The sequence below is a fragment of the Cylas formicarius genome, unplaced genomic scaffold (assembly GCF_029955315.1).
Source record: "Cylas formicarius isolate icCylForm1 unplaced genomic scaffold, icCylForm1.1 PGA_scaffold_6__28_contigs__length_40554024, whole genome shotgun sequence".
Classification (NCBI taxonomy): Eukaryota; Metazoa; Arthropoda; class Insecta; order Coleoptera; family Brentidae; genus Cylas; species Cylas formicarius.
In genome coordinates, this window is record NW_026844347.1 from 869454 (window position 1) to 883097 (window position 13644).

Consider the following 13644-nt stretch of genomic DNA (forward strand, 5'->3'; position numbering starts at 1 on the left):
TTAAGAAAACGATCAAAGTACTTTAAAATATGTAAATATGTACAGCCTCTTAATTTTTTTTTCAATTATTTCTTAAAATTTTTTGTCAAATATCATCAACAAAACGGCAATTATGCACCAAATTTAAAAAATATAGCATGTCTCGCATAATGAATGATAACAAAATAATATAAATGTATTGTTCAACAATTTTTTATGAAATATATTAAAAAAAACTCAGTCAATGAAAGCAATATAAACTATTACACATTCGTTAAAGTTTGCGGCGTGACCTTAAAATGATTACTTACGGGGCATGCAGACGATATCAGGATTTCCAATAAGATTTCGGTCGCATATGCATCTGTTAGTATTCTTATTGCAGTGGGCACCTATTCCGCAAGTGACACCCTCGCATCTCTCCTTGCAACGACCGTTTATGCACACCTTTGGTTCTTGACACAGACTGCTGGTGGAACACAGATCCGTTACACACTGTCCACCGGGAAAAGGATTTCCCAGAAATCCTTCTAGACATCTGCAAGTCGGTCCGCCCTCAGTTACGATGCACTGAGCACCGCTAGCACAATCAAATCTCTCGCATACTGAAACAATACAACATTTATTGAACCGTTCATTTTGCAATCAATAAATACGATAAACTTACGGGATACACACTTTCCATTTGTGTTCGCAGCAAATCCAACTTCGCACTCGCACACTGCATTATGATTTTCGGATCTGCATTTCGAATGAGTTCCGCATGACACGGCATGACAAGGATTTATGCAGCTACCGTCTTGGCAGCTCAAAACGGAGACGCAATCTTTATTGGATTGACATTCGGTTTTACCTGTTCCGGGCGTCTCTACAATGCACCCCCCTTTATACGCATCGCCGGTCATCCCTTTCGGACAGACGCATTTGTAACCATTCAACAGATTCAAGCAATGCGCGCCGTATGCGCACGGTGCTGCTGCGCACTCGTCGATGTCGATGCACCCTTGCAGTGGGTCGCCTTCGTATCCTTGTGCGCAAACGCATTTCGGAGGATCGCTGGGTATACAGTCGGCATTTATACCGCAGGGGTACCGCTCGCAAGGACTCTTACACCTATTCTGATCTTCCAAGTCTACAAAGTATGGTGGCGGACAGACGCACTCTCCCGGTTGCACGCACTTCTCATTCGCCGGACATTCCTTGTCGCTGATACATTTCTTCTGAGCGGGAGAACACAAGCCATTGTAGGGGTCGCCGCTGTACCCGTGGGGGCAATGACATTCGTACGAGCCATTTTGATTGACGCATTCGGCGCCGTAACCGCAAATCTGTTGCTGTTCTATGCATTCGTCTATGTCGGCACACGAACCGTCCGAAGACGTTTTGTACCCTTTAGGACAAGCACAGTAACTAACCCCACCGGTGATAGTGATACATTCGGCCCCGTTAGGGCACTCGCCGTTGGGTCCACAACCGGCTAGTACGCAATGTCCATCTTTTAGTTCATAGGGGGGTTGACACCGGCATTCCACACTGTCGCATTCGATACATTCCTGGAAGGGATTGCCATTAAAACCTTGAGGGCATTGACAATCGTAGCTGCCCGGTAGGTTCTTGCAAACGGCGTTTAAGCCGCAGGCAGCTTTGTCCCTCAATTCGGTACATTCGTCCGCGTCCCGGCATTTCCCAGTTTCGTGGTCTCTGACGTATCCCTGCAGACAAATGCACACACTCTCGTGCGTAAAGTCATCCAAAATGCATTGCTCTCCTGCAGGACACGGATTCGCATTCGAACACCCTTCGGTTTCGCTCTTTTTCAAGCAACCAGTTCTGTAGGGATCGCCGGTGGATCCTCCGGGACACTGACATGAAAACGAGCCGGGCTTGTTTTCGCAAATTGCTCCGGCCTGGCACGGGTTTTCAGAACATTCGTCGATGTCTACGCAGCCAGACTGCGTGCCTGTGTAGCCAAGCGAACAAATGCATTTGGCTTCGTGATTGATCAGCATGCATTCCTCGTTGTTTGCGCAGGAAATCGTTTCACAGGGATCTGAAATATAATTTTTTTCCTTACGTTCTGAACGCGAGAGTGTTTAGATGCTGAAACGAGGACAGCGAATCCTAGTAATGAAGTAGAGGTACAAACTGAACTTAATGCAACTGACATTTTTTTCGTAATCCCTTTGAATGCTCATCTGTATTGTGTACTGTAAATATGCTGACATATCAAACTATGAAACAGAAATAATGCATCAAGAGCACCAAAAATTGAAATAGTTTAATTCTTCTAGATTCACAGTCAAAGGAGTTTACTTTCCTTGGAAGCATTTTAGAATAAACGATTTACGTCAAATCGAAATGAATATACCTATTCGAAAATTTGTCATCATCAACACCCTAAATTTAGCTAAATCGAATATACTTACGTCTGCAGTCGTTTCCAATATTGGGTTCCGGACAAACGCATCTGCGCATGTTATCGCAAAGTGCGTTTCCTGGACAATCTGAATCGGATTTGCACGTGACAATCTCGTTGCACTTAGTTTTGGCGTCGGGATCAGGTATGGTGCCTTCCGGGCACTCGCAGGAGTATGAGCCCGCAGAGTTTATGCAAACGGCGCCTACTCCACATGAATTCGGAGTGGAACATTCGTCAACGTCCGTGCACTGCTTATTTGGATTACCGATGTAGCCTGGTTGGCACTGACAGGCAAAAGTACCGGGCAAGTTCGTACACAGTGCGTTGGTGCCACATCTTCCGCTCGGACCGTTAGATTTGTCGCATTCGTCAATATCTGAAATATTAAAATGATAGTCGGCAATTCAAAAACTACCACAGTGGGGTCTATTTACCGATACAACCAGCGGCGATATCGCTAGGGTTGAAAGTCCAACCGTCTTCGCAAATGCAGTACGCTTCTTCTCCATCTGGTTTGCAGTAAGCATGGTTGCCACATTTCACGTGATCGCATGGTGCTTTGCATTCTAGAATCGGTGGGCTACCGATATAACCAGGCTCGCACTCGCATCGAACGCTGCCGATCGTGTTCTTGCACACGGAGTACGGCCCGCAAGGGGACGATAAACATTCGTCGATATCCACACAAACTGATCCTTTTGCCACAAAACCGCTCTGACAGAAACATTGATTCTCGATGCACTCGGCGTTGTTGGTACAATCAAAGTTTGATTTACATAGAACGTTGACGTCCACCTAAATTCCATATTTTAGATAAGAAACATTAAGAACCCAGAAAAGATAAAAATTTTCAGATTAACATGATTTTATATTATACAATAAAAAAAGACTGTATCACCCACACCCTGTATTTCAAGCAGTCAATTCGAATGCTGAAATAGGCACTGAAATACAGCCGGTATCCAATTTGTGAGAAGAATTTTATTTAGAGAGAGGCGGGTAGTAAGGGGTATTGTTGTCTCTCTCATAAACGTTAATGCTAATGAGCAATAAGTGTAATAAGAGATTGTTTTAGATTATTTCTGGCGATTTTTTATTAACGGATACTTTGTGAAATCATATCAATCGTTCATCATTCTTCAAGATAAGCTTGAGTATGTAGAATAATTTCATGATGGTGTTAATTAATAAAATATTTTTGAAATGGTAAATTTTTGTATTGCATATTGCATAACGTATATATCATACCAAAGAAAGTTTAAGAGAAAAGAAACAATGCTTGTCCTCATCCTTCTTTTGTCACTTTGAGAAGTGATGCTGACTAGTTTTGGAAGGTTTATTTTTTGGGTAGGTTTTCATATTAAATCTATTACATATTACATGTTCTCATTATGTTTTACAAAAAAATCAAGTAACTCAGCGTTATATAATAAGCAAAATCCTTAATTTGATTTTATAATTTGTATGACAATGCCCATTATTTGAAATCAAAAATAAATCGGAATTGTAGTATCATTATCATTTGAAAATTTGAAAATATTGAAAAATGTTTCCATTTTCAAGAAATATATCTAATTGGTTGAATGGGCATATTTAGGTAAATAAGTGTGTATTTTAAGTTTTTTAAATAATAATCCTGGAAAATAATATATAAATATATAATACTATTTACTAATACTAACAAAATCTTTTATATGGTTAGAAAAGACTGAAATATTTAAAATTTCAATTTGTATGAGCTGTTCTCGGAATTTGTTTAATAAATTATAATATTATACATTTTAGTTTTTACAAATATTTGATGAAAGTATTATTGGATCATCAAATAATATTATGTAGATAGCAAGAATTATTTCGGCAGGTAAAGCAATTATTCATTCATTCATTTATATAATTTATATATTCATTTATATAAATGAGCAAGAGAAAGATAGGAATCCCCATCAATTAGCTATTTTTTCTATTGTAAAATTTGCAACACTTTTCTGTTGGCATCGAATTCATTGACCACAGGGTGCCTTAGGTGATGGAAACATGATTTTTTGTTGCATAATCCAAACTTTCGCGGAAATCTAAATGATGCACCTGCGCATTAAGAAACACGTTGCAGACACGTTTCCATTGGACTTACTTGTTCGCATGCGATTTCTGGACTCGGTCTCGCCTGGTACCCTTGAGGACAGACGCAATTGTATCCCGGGACAGCGTTTTCACAAATAGCGTGATTACCGCAAGGCTTATCTAAGGTCGTACATTCGTCTATGTCTGAGCATCCTTTCATAGGATCCCCAGTAAAATCTTCTTCGCACACGCAGACAAAACTGCCTACGGTATCTTTGCATACGGCCTTTTTGCCGCACGGATTTGGTTCACATTCATTTATATCTATGGACATTTTATAAACTCGTTTGTGAAAACGTGCCAACTAAAAATAAAGCTGCATACCGAAAGGAGACTACAGACTGAAAGAAACAGAACAGGTAAAGACGCATAACAAAAGACAGATACCTAAAAGTCACAAGCTGAAAGTAAAACCAATTTTTCAATCGTGGCAAGGCAAAAATGCACTCGGCATAGCAGTACCGACATAGGCTTTTAAGAAAAAATGTATACAGTACAACAAGGCTCACTAAAACGTACGGTAAGAAGAAAATAATAGGCTGAGGTTTGGTTATGTGGAAGGCACACTTGCTGGAAAATAAAAAATAATCAACTCGTTTAGTCTAACTTGTATAGTACTCATTCCGAACAATATGTCAAACTTCATTCCTTGGTTAGGCGTACAAGTATGTGTTTCTCATGCTGGCAGTTTAGAAATTAAGAGTAGGCAAAAATTGCTGGGACATTGTTATTATAAATTTCATAGTAGAGTGGGGGATGCTGAACAACGCTACGCATTCCGAAAATGACTACTCAAAAAAAAAACAGTCGGGTAGAGACTAACTTTCGCAGTAGAGGTGTCCTTGTCCCGTGAAGCCTGGCGGGCAAAGGCATTTATGAGACCCAGGAACATTAATGCATTTTGCGTTTATCCCGCAAGCGCCCGGTCTTGCGCACTCGTCGATATCGTGGCAATCTTCGTTAGCGGATCCCGTGTATCCTTCCGGACACAAGCACGAGTAGCTTCCGTTAGTGTTGAGGCAGGAAGCAGTTGATGCGCAGGGGTTTGAGTCACATTCGTTAATGTCTAGTCGAGTTAGAATGTTAGTTTCGGTTTCCCGTTTTGAAGCGTTTTTTGGTGATGCTCTTGTTAATTGGCGAACGAATTATGATAACTCCGAAAAACGCTTCATTTTTTAGATAATTAAGGATTAGTGATGAAACATGTAGAAGATTGATTTTCGTATTAGTTCTAGTATACAAATACCTAAAATTGTATGTCATACTGAAGCAAACATGCTTTTCAATACAATAATTTGATCGAACTCAAATTATGGCTGAGGCGGTGTACACTAGAAGTTTTCATTGATTAATGTGTTTCGACCTTTTTAAAAAAAAAAAAACTTGTTTCACCACAAGATCTTTTCTTTCGTCCTTACGTAGAATGCAATGGCGCCACCCAATATTTTCTAAATCTATTTGAAGTATTAAAACATACACGCACAGGTGCCTAAAACTTTAGAAATCCGGTTCTGGTGCACAGTGAGATATTTTCCTATCATACAATATCAAGAACTTCATACTGAGGACCCAACAATTCTTTTTGCGAGTTTTATAACACTGTCTACCGGGTTCGGGATTTTGCCAGCTTTTTATGGATATATTAAAAATCTGATTTTTAGGGAAATGGACCACATGCGTTTTCTTTTTATTAAATATTTATATTTTACTTCATGTATATTTTTCATCTTAGTTTAATATTTAGGTTTTATATTTAAACGGTTCAGGTTTACAACTAGTGAAAGTATTTGAACTACAAATAAAATACAGGGTGACACTACATTAAAGCTCTTTAACTGTGATTTCTTTTACGTTTCAATGTATGCCAGCATAGCCGGATCTCCCCTATTCACAGTGAACTATTTTATAATAATATAGGCGGTAAGCAGGGTTATCAAGATAATTCCTTCTCAACATGGTTATACGGTTGCCCGCTGCTAACTAAAACGCTATTTTTCGTTATAAAAGGAAATACTTTCGAACAATTTGACCTAGAAAATCAGTCTTCACGTGTTTGTTTTTCAGTTAAAATGGCTGAATGACGAGTATGTACAGCAAAAATCCAATTACTCCATTAGTACGATTGTCTTTAATACCTGTACAGTCGATCATCGGATCGCCAATAAATCCAGGAGGACAAGCGCATCGAAAGCTTCCGTCTAGGTTTGAGCAGTGCGCGTTTCTTCCGCAAGGGTTCGCCCTAGAGCATTCGTCCAAGTCAACGCATCCCCTGGTGTATGGATCGCCCGTGTAACCCGGTGGGCAGTGACATTGTTTGGCGCCGACGAGGTTGGTGCATATTGCACCCGGCCCACAAGTTCCCAATTGTTCGCATTCGTCTAAGTCTACACATCCGTCGTAAGGATTGCCGTGATAACCATCCGGGCAAAAACACGTGTAGTTGCCCGGTGAGTTTTGGCAAAGGGCATTTTGTCCGCAAGCGTTTGGTAGTTGGCATTCGTCGACATCTAAAGATTTGAACGAAATTAAATTATTGGGTGCCAATGCGATTGTAAAAAATATATTTCGGGACCAATTAAGAAAGACCCAAGATCGCTTTCTCTTAGGTGGGCAGTACCTAAATATCCTTTATTCTACGCAGCTGTTTATTTTTTTTGTCGCACTCCTTTGGACTACGATATAAGTTTCGCAAAGGAAGGATTTGCAGGAACCCTGTGTTAAGTCTTCTGTGTAAGTTGAAAATTATGGCAATATTGGAAAAATATCGTGTTTTGTTCTAGAAGTAATGATTTTAGATTGTTTTATAGTGTTTGCTATTGCAACAGGGTATGTAATTAATTAATTCAGTTGGTTATATTTAATGCAATTTATTATCTGAATTATTTGAATGCTTTTTCATAACTTTTTAAACATTCTTTTTTGTATGTTAAAGCTGCAACTTTGAATGATATACAGATGTCAATTAAAATTGTTTTTCAAAGAATGTATGTATGGATGAGTGTTTCTATCTTGATGTTTAGAGAAATAACAGTAAGGTGAAATTAAGAAGTACAGGAGAAATAACAAAATGGGACCGCCATACTCCATTTCAGCAAAAATTTCCCCATTTTTCATATGGCGACTAAAATGCTTTCAAAAGTCCCATGGTTCCATTAAGATTGCAAGTCAATTACCAATTCGATCAAATTTGTTAAGAAAAAACATAAAACTTAAATAAATTTGTAAAAAATTTTCAAAGAAACTTCCACAGGCTGCTGTAATACTTTTTACAAAACTTAAAAGTTTTGTAAAAAGTAATTTTGGAAAAACTAGCTTGTAGCACACTCAAGTATTGCGATTTCGCATGTGAGTACTTCATGGCCCAATGCGTCTGTTGAAGAATCAGATAGTGAAAAAAAAAGAATACAAAAGTAAACCGGAATTATGAAGACATGCAGTATGAATTATTTCAAACCTCAAAGTCAAAATATCCGACTTTGAGGATTACACAAAAACAGCGGTAGAGATGTACTTGCAACGGTGGATACCAATTTTGCATAGGAAATTAGCACAGAACAGAGACTGCAGATATTTGTTTCTTATTCTTTTTTTAGGAAACCTCCACAGGCCACTATTATACTATTCAAAAATCTTCCTGGACTACTACTGCGTCCGTTCTTGAGGAGTCAAACTTGCTGAGGTCCTGTTGGCTTCTTCAGAGCTTAACACACAAATTTATATATTTATTGGTTTTCCAATTGCTGTATGTCATCATTGTTATGATGGTTTTTGAGTGGGGGCTATTGGATGTGGAATAAACTTAGTTCCGGATAAATTGTGTTATATGTGCTTTGCAGGCCTTAAACTATTTTACAACTCCAATTGCCAGAAGTGCGGGGGATACGTACTAGATTTTAGAATTTAAAGTACGTACCTAAGCATTGTACCTCGCCGTCTCCTTGAAAACCTGGTTTACATTTGCATAGAAAATGTGCCGGTAAGTTGCAGCATTCTGCGTTTTCCACGCATCTTGCCGCTATCGATGGATCGTCGCATTCGTTGATATCTGAAAAGGAAGAAATGGAAATTCCTTAGTTCAATATGTAAAGCCGTTTCTGCAAATTTGTATTATTGCTGTCGACGAATGATTTTATAGGAGGCGATAATATGAGGTTATTTTCTAGTTAGATTTATCGCTTTACACGTTGTACGTGTGTGTGTGTGTGGAATTTCGCTTTAACTGCTCTTTATGTGGTGTTTGGAATTGTATTTGTCATTTGAAATTTAACATGAAAATATTTTGACTTGGTCGCTATAAATTCTTTTTAAATTTTTAAATTTTTAAAACTCGCTTGACCTATCATATCTAGAATCACAAAAAGTTGATTAAACATGAAGTGCCTATAAAAATTTTTAAATGGAGCAAAATAAACTGCCATGAGTTATCGAGCATCAACTTGACAACTTGATGTTTTTGTTAATAATCTACTGGAAATATATTTACTTTTAATTTGTATAATTCGATCTGGGTTCAAAGAATGAATAGTCCACAGATATAAATAATAGAAATTCTACAAATTACTAAAATCGTGCGCATTGTTAATAGTATAGTGTATATTCTCTTCGATATTATCAACGTCAATTTGGACGGAATACATTTATTGTTTCATTAAGGTTTCGCCGTATGACTTTTAATTTTATTAAATTTCGTTGTAAAGTTTATGGACGTTTTTTACTCTGGACAGATAAATAATTATATAACACAATGTTGTTCATTTTTTCAAGTTTTTAGGTTGTAACACCGCAAACTGAGTGGTGCCTAAATAAATATATAATATTCTTTCTATCTAGATATGGCTAGATCGGGCTCTTTGACTGCATTCAGTGAGAATAATCAAGAAACGGCCGAAAAATCTTCTGGTATTGGTACCTACTGAAGCTTCTGTAGATGCTCGAAGTCAGGCTCAATCAGAGTTTAAATCATTTTCCAACGTGTCGTAAAATAAATATATAGAATCGGAACTTTATATTACTCCAATTTTTACGGTACATCTCGTTATTTCATTTACAATTAAGGGGCGGTGGTTGTTCGTATTTCTTTCTTGGGGGATTCCATATTTAAGTCAAGAAATACCATTATACAAGTATGGGTATAGAAATATATAGAATCGGAACTTAATATTACTCCAATTTTTACGGTACATCTCGTTATTTCATTTACAATTAAGGGGCGGTGGTTGTTCGTATTTCTTTCTTGGGGGATTCCATATTTAAGTCAAGAAATACCATTATACAAGTATAGGTATAGAAATGAGGTCTGATATAGTGACTGCGAAGCATTCTTAGTGAGGAACATCACTTATTTCTTTCTTCAAATGGCAAGAAAAAAGGAAAAGAACCTTGCCAGACAATTTTCCCAGAGCAATAGATAATTTTGTTTTCAACATTTTCACATAATGGGGATAATGTTATGCCAAAAAAAATAATTGCAAATTCTTATATACCTCCAATTTTTTCCTTTGTTACTGCTATGTTTTACTTTAACCCGAAATACAAATGTTTAGGTGCGGTTTTGAAAATTGTCATTCTAAGTACATATTTGACCCATGCAAGAGTCATATTGCTCGAATGTCGGTGTCATTTGTATTACGCATAAGTGTCTTCAGGAAGTCTCCACTATGTTATTTGTATTCTTCAAATATAGTACCTCTTGGTCGTCAATCTAACAAATTATCGATTCATGGTACTGCAAAACACATATAATAGTCTGTTCGCGTCACATTCTCAGAAAATCAACATTCGCGCACACTCTGGCGCGTAATTCACGCGTTAGTGTTAAAGTATAGATTGACCACGGACCTGGTACTGTTATTAGAGTTCTGAGGGAACCGATTTCAGGGGCGTAATGCGCGGTTTGAGTTAATCGTCCGATTGATAAACCGGATAAAATGCTCAAACAGAATTGCTAGTTTCTGGCGAGTGAGATTTGAAAAGGTACAGTGCGAAAATATTTTAACGAGATTATGAGGACTTTGACCGATCTGCACGCCTGGGGATAGTTTTGGTTAGTGAATGTTCACGAATACTATCTAAGGGTCACACCCAACCAACCAAAACTACCCTGAAAATATTTGGCGATAGTTTTAGATTGAAGGTGTGAGAAAGAATCGAAAATTGCCTCCACTACTTCATCCACTTCAGTGACCTCACTGACAATGTGAGGGTAATGGGATAGTTTTGGGCAGTTTTCTCCGTTTCCCAAAATAATATTGTATGACACCAACTTTGCCTTGTTAACCTAGGTAAAAAATTCAAATTAAAAGAAAACGGAATTTATTTTAATGGGATTTTATTGCCACAATTTACAATTAAATCAAATGTTAGAATAGGCATTTTTATTACGCAGTTTTTAGAATGCTATGGGTGATTCAAAACATAACAACAACATAACAAAAGTTACTGCAAAAAGGCGACTGTATTTTTGGCCCTCGAGGAAGTCATTAAGACTATATTAATTAGACATTATCGTACTAAATCTTACAAGACTTGGTATGGGCGGTAAGTATTGTGGCTCCCTTTCACTGACTTTTTCCTATTCTCTTAATTATTTTCAACGGTTTATGAAGTATGTTCTGAAACGCCTGAAACTACCAATAAATTTAAGTTATTATCTACAACGACAATATTAGAAAAATAATTACAAACGAGGCCAGGCTCACGTTTATTTACAATAGACCGAGCCTATTCGACAGGAAAATCCGCACGTGTAAACTGGCCGGTGTTCTAATTTAGAATCCGTAGCGAATTGCTAAAGCAAGGGGTCAACTCTTCTTCTTATTCCCTGCTAGATCAACGGCCTTCTAAGAGCGTTGAACCAACTTTGCGGGTATTAGGTTGACGCTATTTTTCACTATTATTGGTTCCGTAAACGCTATGGCGCGCAGATTCGGTTCGTTTGTTTACAGTAAAAAAACAGGTATTCGATCAGTTATAAAGGAAATGTTATTTTTCTAGGAAATTCCTTTTAATGTAAAATTAATAGATATATTGCTTTTATCAAGAAAACTTAGTAATTTTGAAACGGTTTTCCACCGTTTTTTTTTCTTCATTGATGATAGCTTCGTTTTTGCTCACCCTTCTTGGCGATTTATTGATAAATAGAAGAACATAATCAAAAGAAATATCAACGCCCAAGATTCCAGTTGGGAGAGTTAACATTGAACCACTCCATAAAATGTTATGTTATCCAAATGTTATTACAGCATGTAGGATCTCGTAAAAGATAAACACGAGTTAATTTCATTTACAGTGACAGGTAGAGAATTTTAATTTTTACATCTTTTTTAATCAGAAATATTTGCCTGATCTACCATAATAGTATAACCTTTTTCCAGTGAATCTATTTATTTGTACTATTATGTTCTATACACGTAGAGATTTGTGTGTGTAATTTTTTTTAATGTAAAATTAGTTTGTCTTTTCTATGAGTTACTCCTATCTACTTTATAGTAGTGGTCGGAACTAATTTCAATTTGAAATTGAATTTAACATTTTCTATTATTTCACGAGAACTCATCTAATACAGATTATAAGAACAATTTCGATTCATAATCGTTCCCACTGAGAGATAGTTGGGACTATTTTCTTAAACCTGATACCTTATTTGGTGACACAGAGATTTAATATTTTTTCTATAACTATATGAACTCAGTGGCTAAACAAATAGGAATTTCGTTTGCTGACATTAAATTTCATAATGCATCTGCATATACCTTCTAATTAACTAACCCTAAAGTTCACATAGTAGAGTACCACTGCCCAAGTGAAGTTTTACTTTTCTATTTTGCTCGGGTATATTACTGTTTTAACTTTCTGCCGACGAGTAATTACTTTCGCAGATTGTATCTGCTCCATATACGTTATTAATCTGAGAGCGAATGTTATTGTCCATTAAACGAAGTGAAATTAATATAGTAGACACGTTTTCCTTTTCAATATTTTAATACCTTATAATTAACATTTTTTTTACAAATAGCATTCCTAAAGAGTAAATGCATTTTTTTAAATTGACACTCTCCAACTTACAAAAGATCAGTGTTTATTAGCGAAAGCAATATGATACAGGCAACTTTCAAGTTTTATTCAACATTTTGGCAACCTTCAGTAAAAGGGAATTTTGTTTTCACTGATGTTTCACAGTGTTTCACGAAAAAAATTTTTTTTTCATAACTAACACTAGATATTGTGTAAAAGATTTTAAAGTTTTATCAGTTATGTCTGTTCGGGTGTGAACTGTACATTTCGGGAGAAAAATTTAAAAATAATAAAAATGAAATATATTTTTTAATTGTATAATGTACGGTGCATAAGTTACTAGAAAATTTGAAACATTTTTAGAGTCGAGTCAAGTTTGTAGTCAATATATACTCGCTTGCATTATTACATCAAGAATATTTAGACAGAAAACTTGTACCCTTTCTAGATATACGTGTTCTTTAAAAAACTGTCTTAATAATAATGTATAATCTAAATATCGGTAGCTATATGTTTGTGGTTTTCTTTTCTTGCTGCCAGTCTGCTTCTTGCTCTGAAATTTTGTTATGTCACCAAAATCGTTTTTATTGCTTTCTTTATCAGTTTGAAGTTTTCTGTCGGTATACATACACGCTTTCCATGGTCAAACATCAGCCCAGGCCCTTAAGGAATTGTTAAACTGTTCAACAAGCAAATTATTTCCGGCAACAATTACTTAAGAAAAAATGATTAATTATATTTGAGCTCTAGGCGATCGGTAGTAAATCAAGGAGGTCGGTGAACTGTGGAAGAAATTCGAATGTCAACAATGAAGTTCGTCTTAGGTAACGGTATAAGGACGTTCCACAGTAGGCCAAATCATTTAATAATATTTAAAAACGCACTATTATTCTTTCGAGGGTACAGTTACGAGTTTCAGCTTAATCGAAAGCAGAAAATTATTCATTCTTAATATCCAAAATGCAAGAAGTAACTGAATACACATTTCATATTGATACCCACAAATTATTTTTATAGGTTGGTACTTGAAACTAGGTGTTAAATTGAAAAGCGCATTTCTAGAACAGTTTTAATTTTTTAAAGTCATTTAAATATTCTTTTGCCGATGTTTT

At 36.6% G+C, this 13644-nt stretch overlaps 1 protein-coding gene across 1 annotated transcript in view; it reads right to left on the reverse strand.

Moving 5' to 3' along the window:
- LOC132703623 (uncharacterized) overlaps positions 1-13644 on the reverse strand; it is a 209267-nt gene that overhangs the window by 111033 nt on the left and 84590 nt on the right. The window contains exons 6-13 of the mRNA XM_060672989.1: positions 8433-8564; positions 6655-7026; positions 5343-5585; positions 4530-4783; positions 2833-3193; positions 2406-2774; positions 647-2029; positions 291-584 (exon numbers count right to left, since the gene is read on the reverse strand). Of these exons, the coding sequence (XP_060528972.1) occupies positions 291-584; positions 647-2029; positions 2406-2774; positions 2833-3193; positions 4530-4783; positions 5343-5585; positions 6655-7026; positions 8433-8564 (3408 nt within the window). The remainder of the gene's footprint in view (positions 1-290; positions 585-646; positions 2030-2405; positions 2775-2832; positions 3194-4529; positions 4784-5342; positions 5586-6654; positions 7027-8432; positions 8565-13644) is intronic.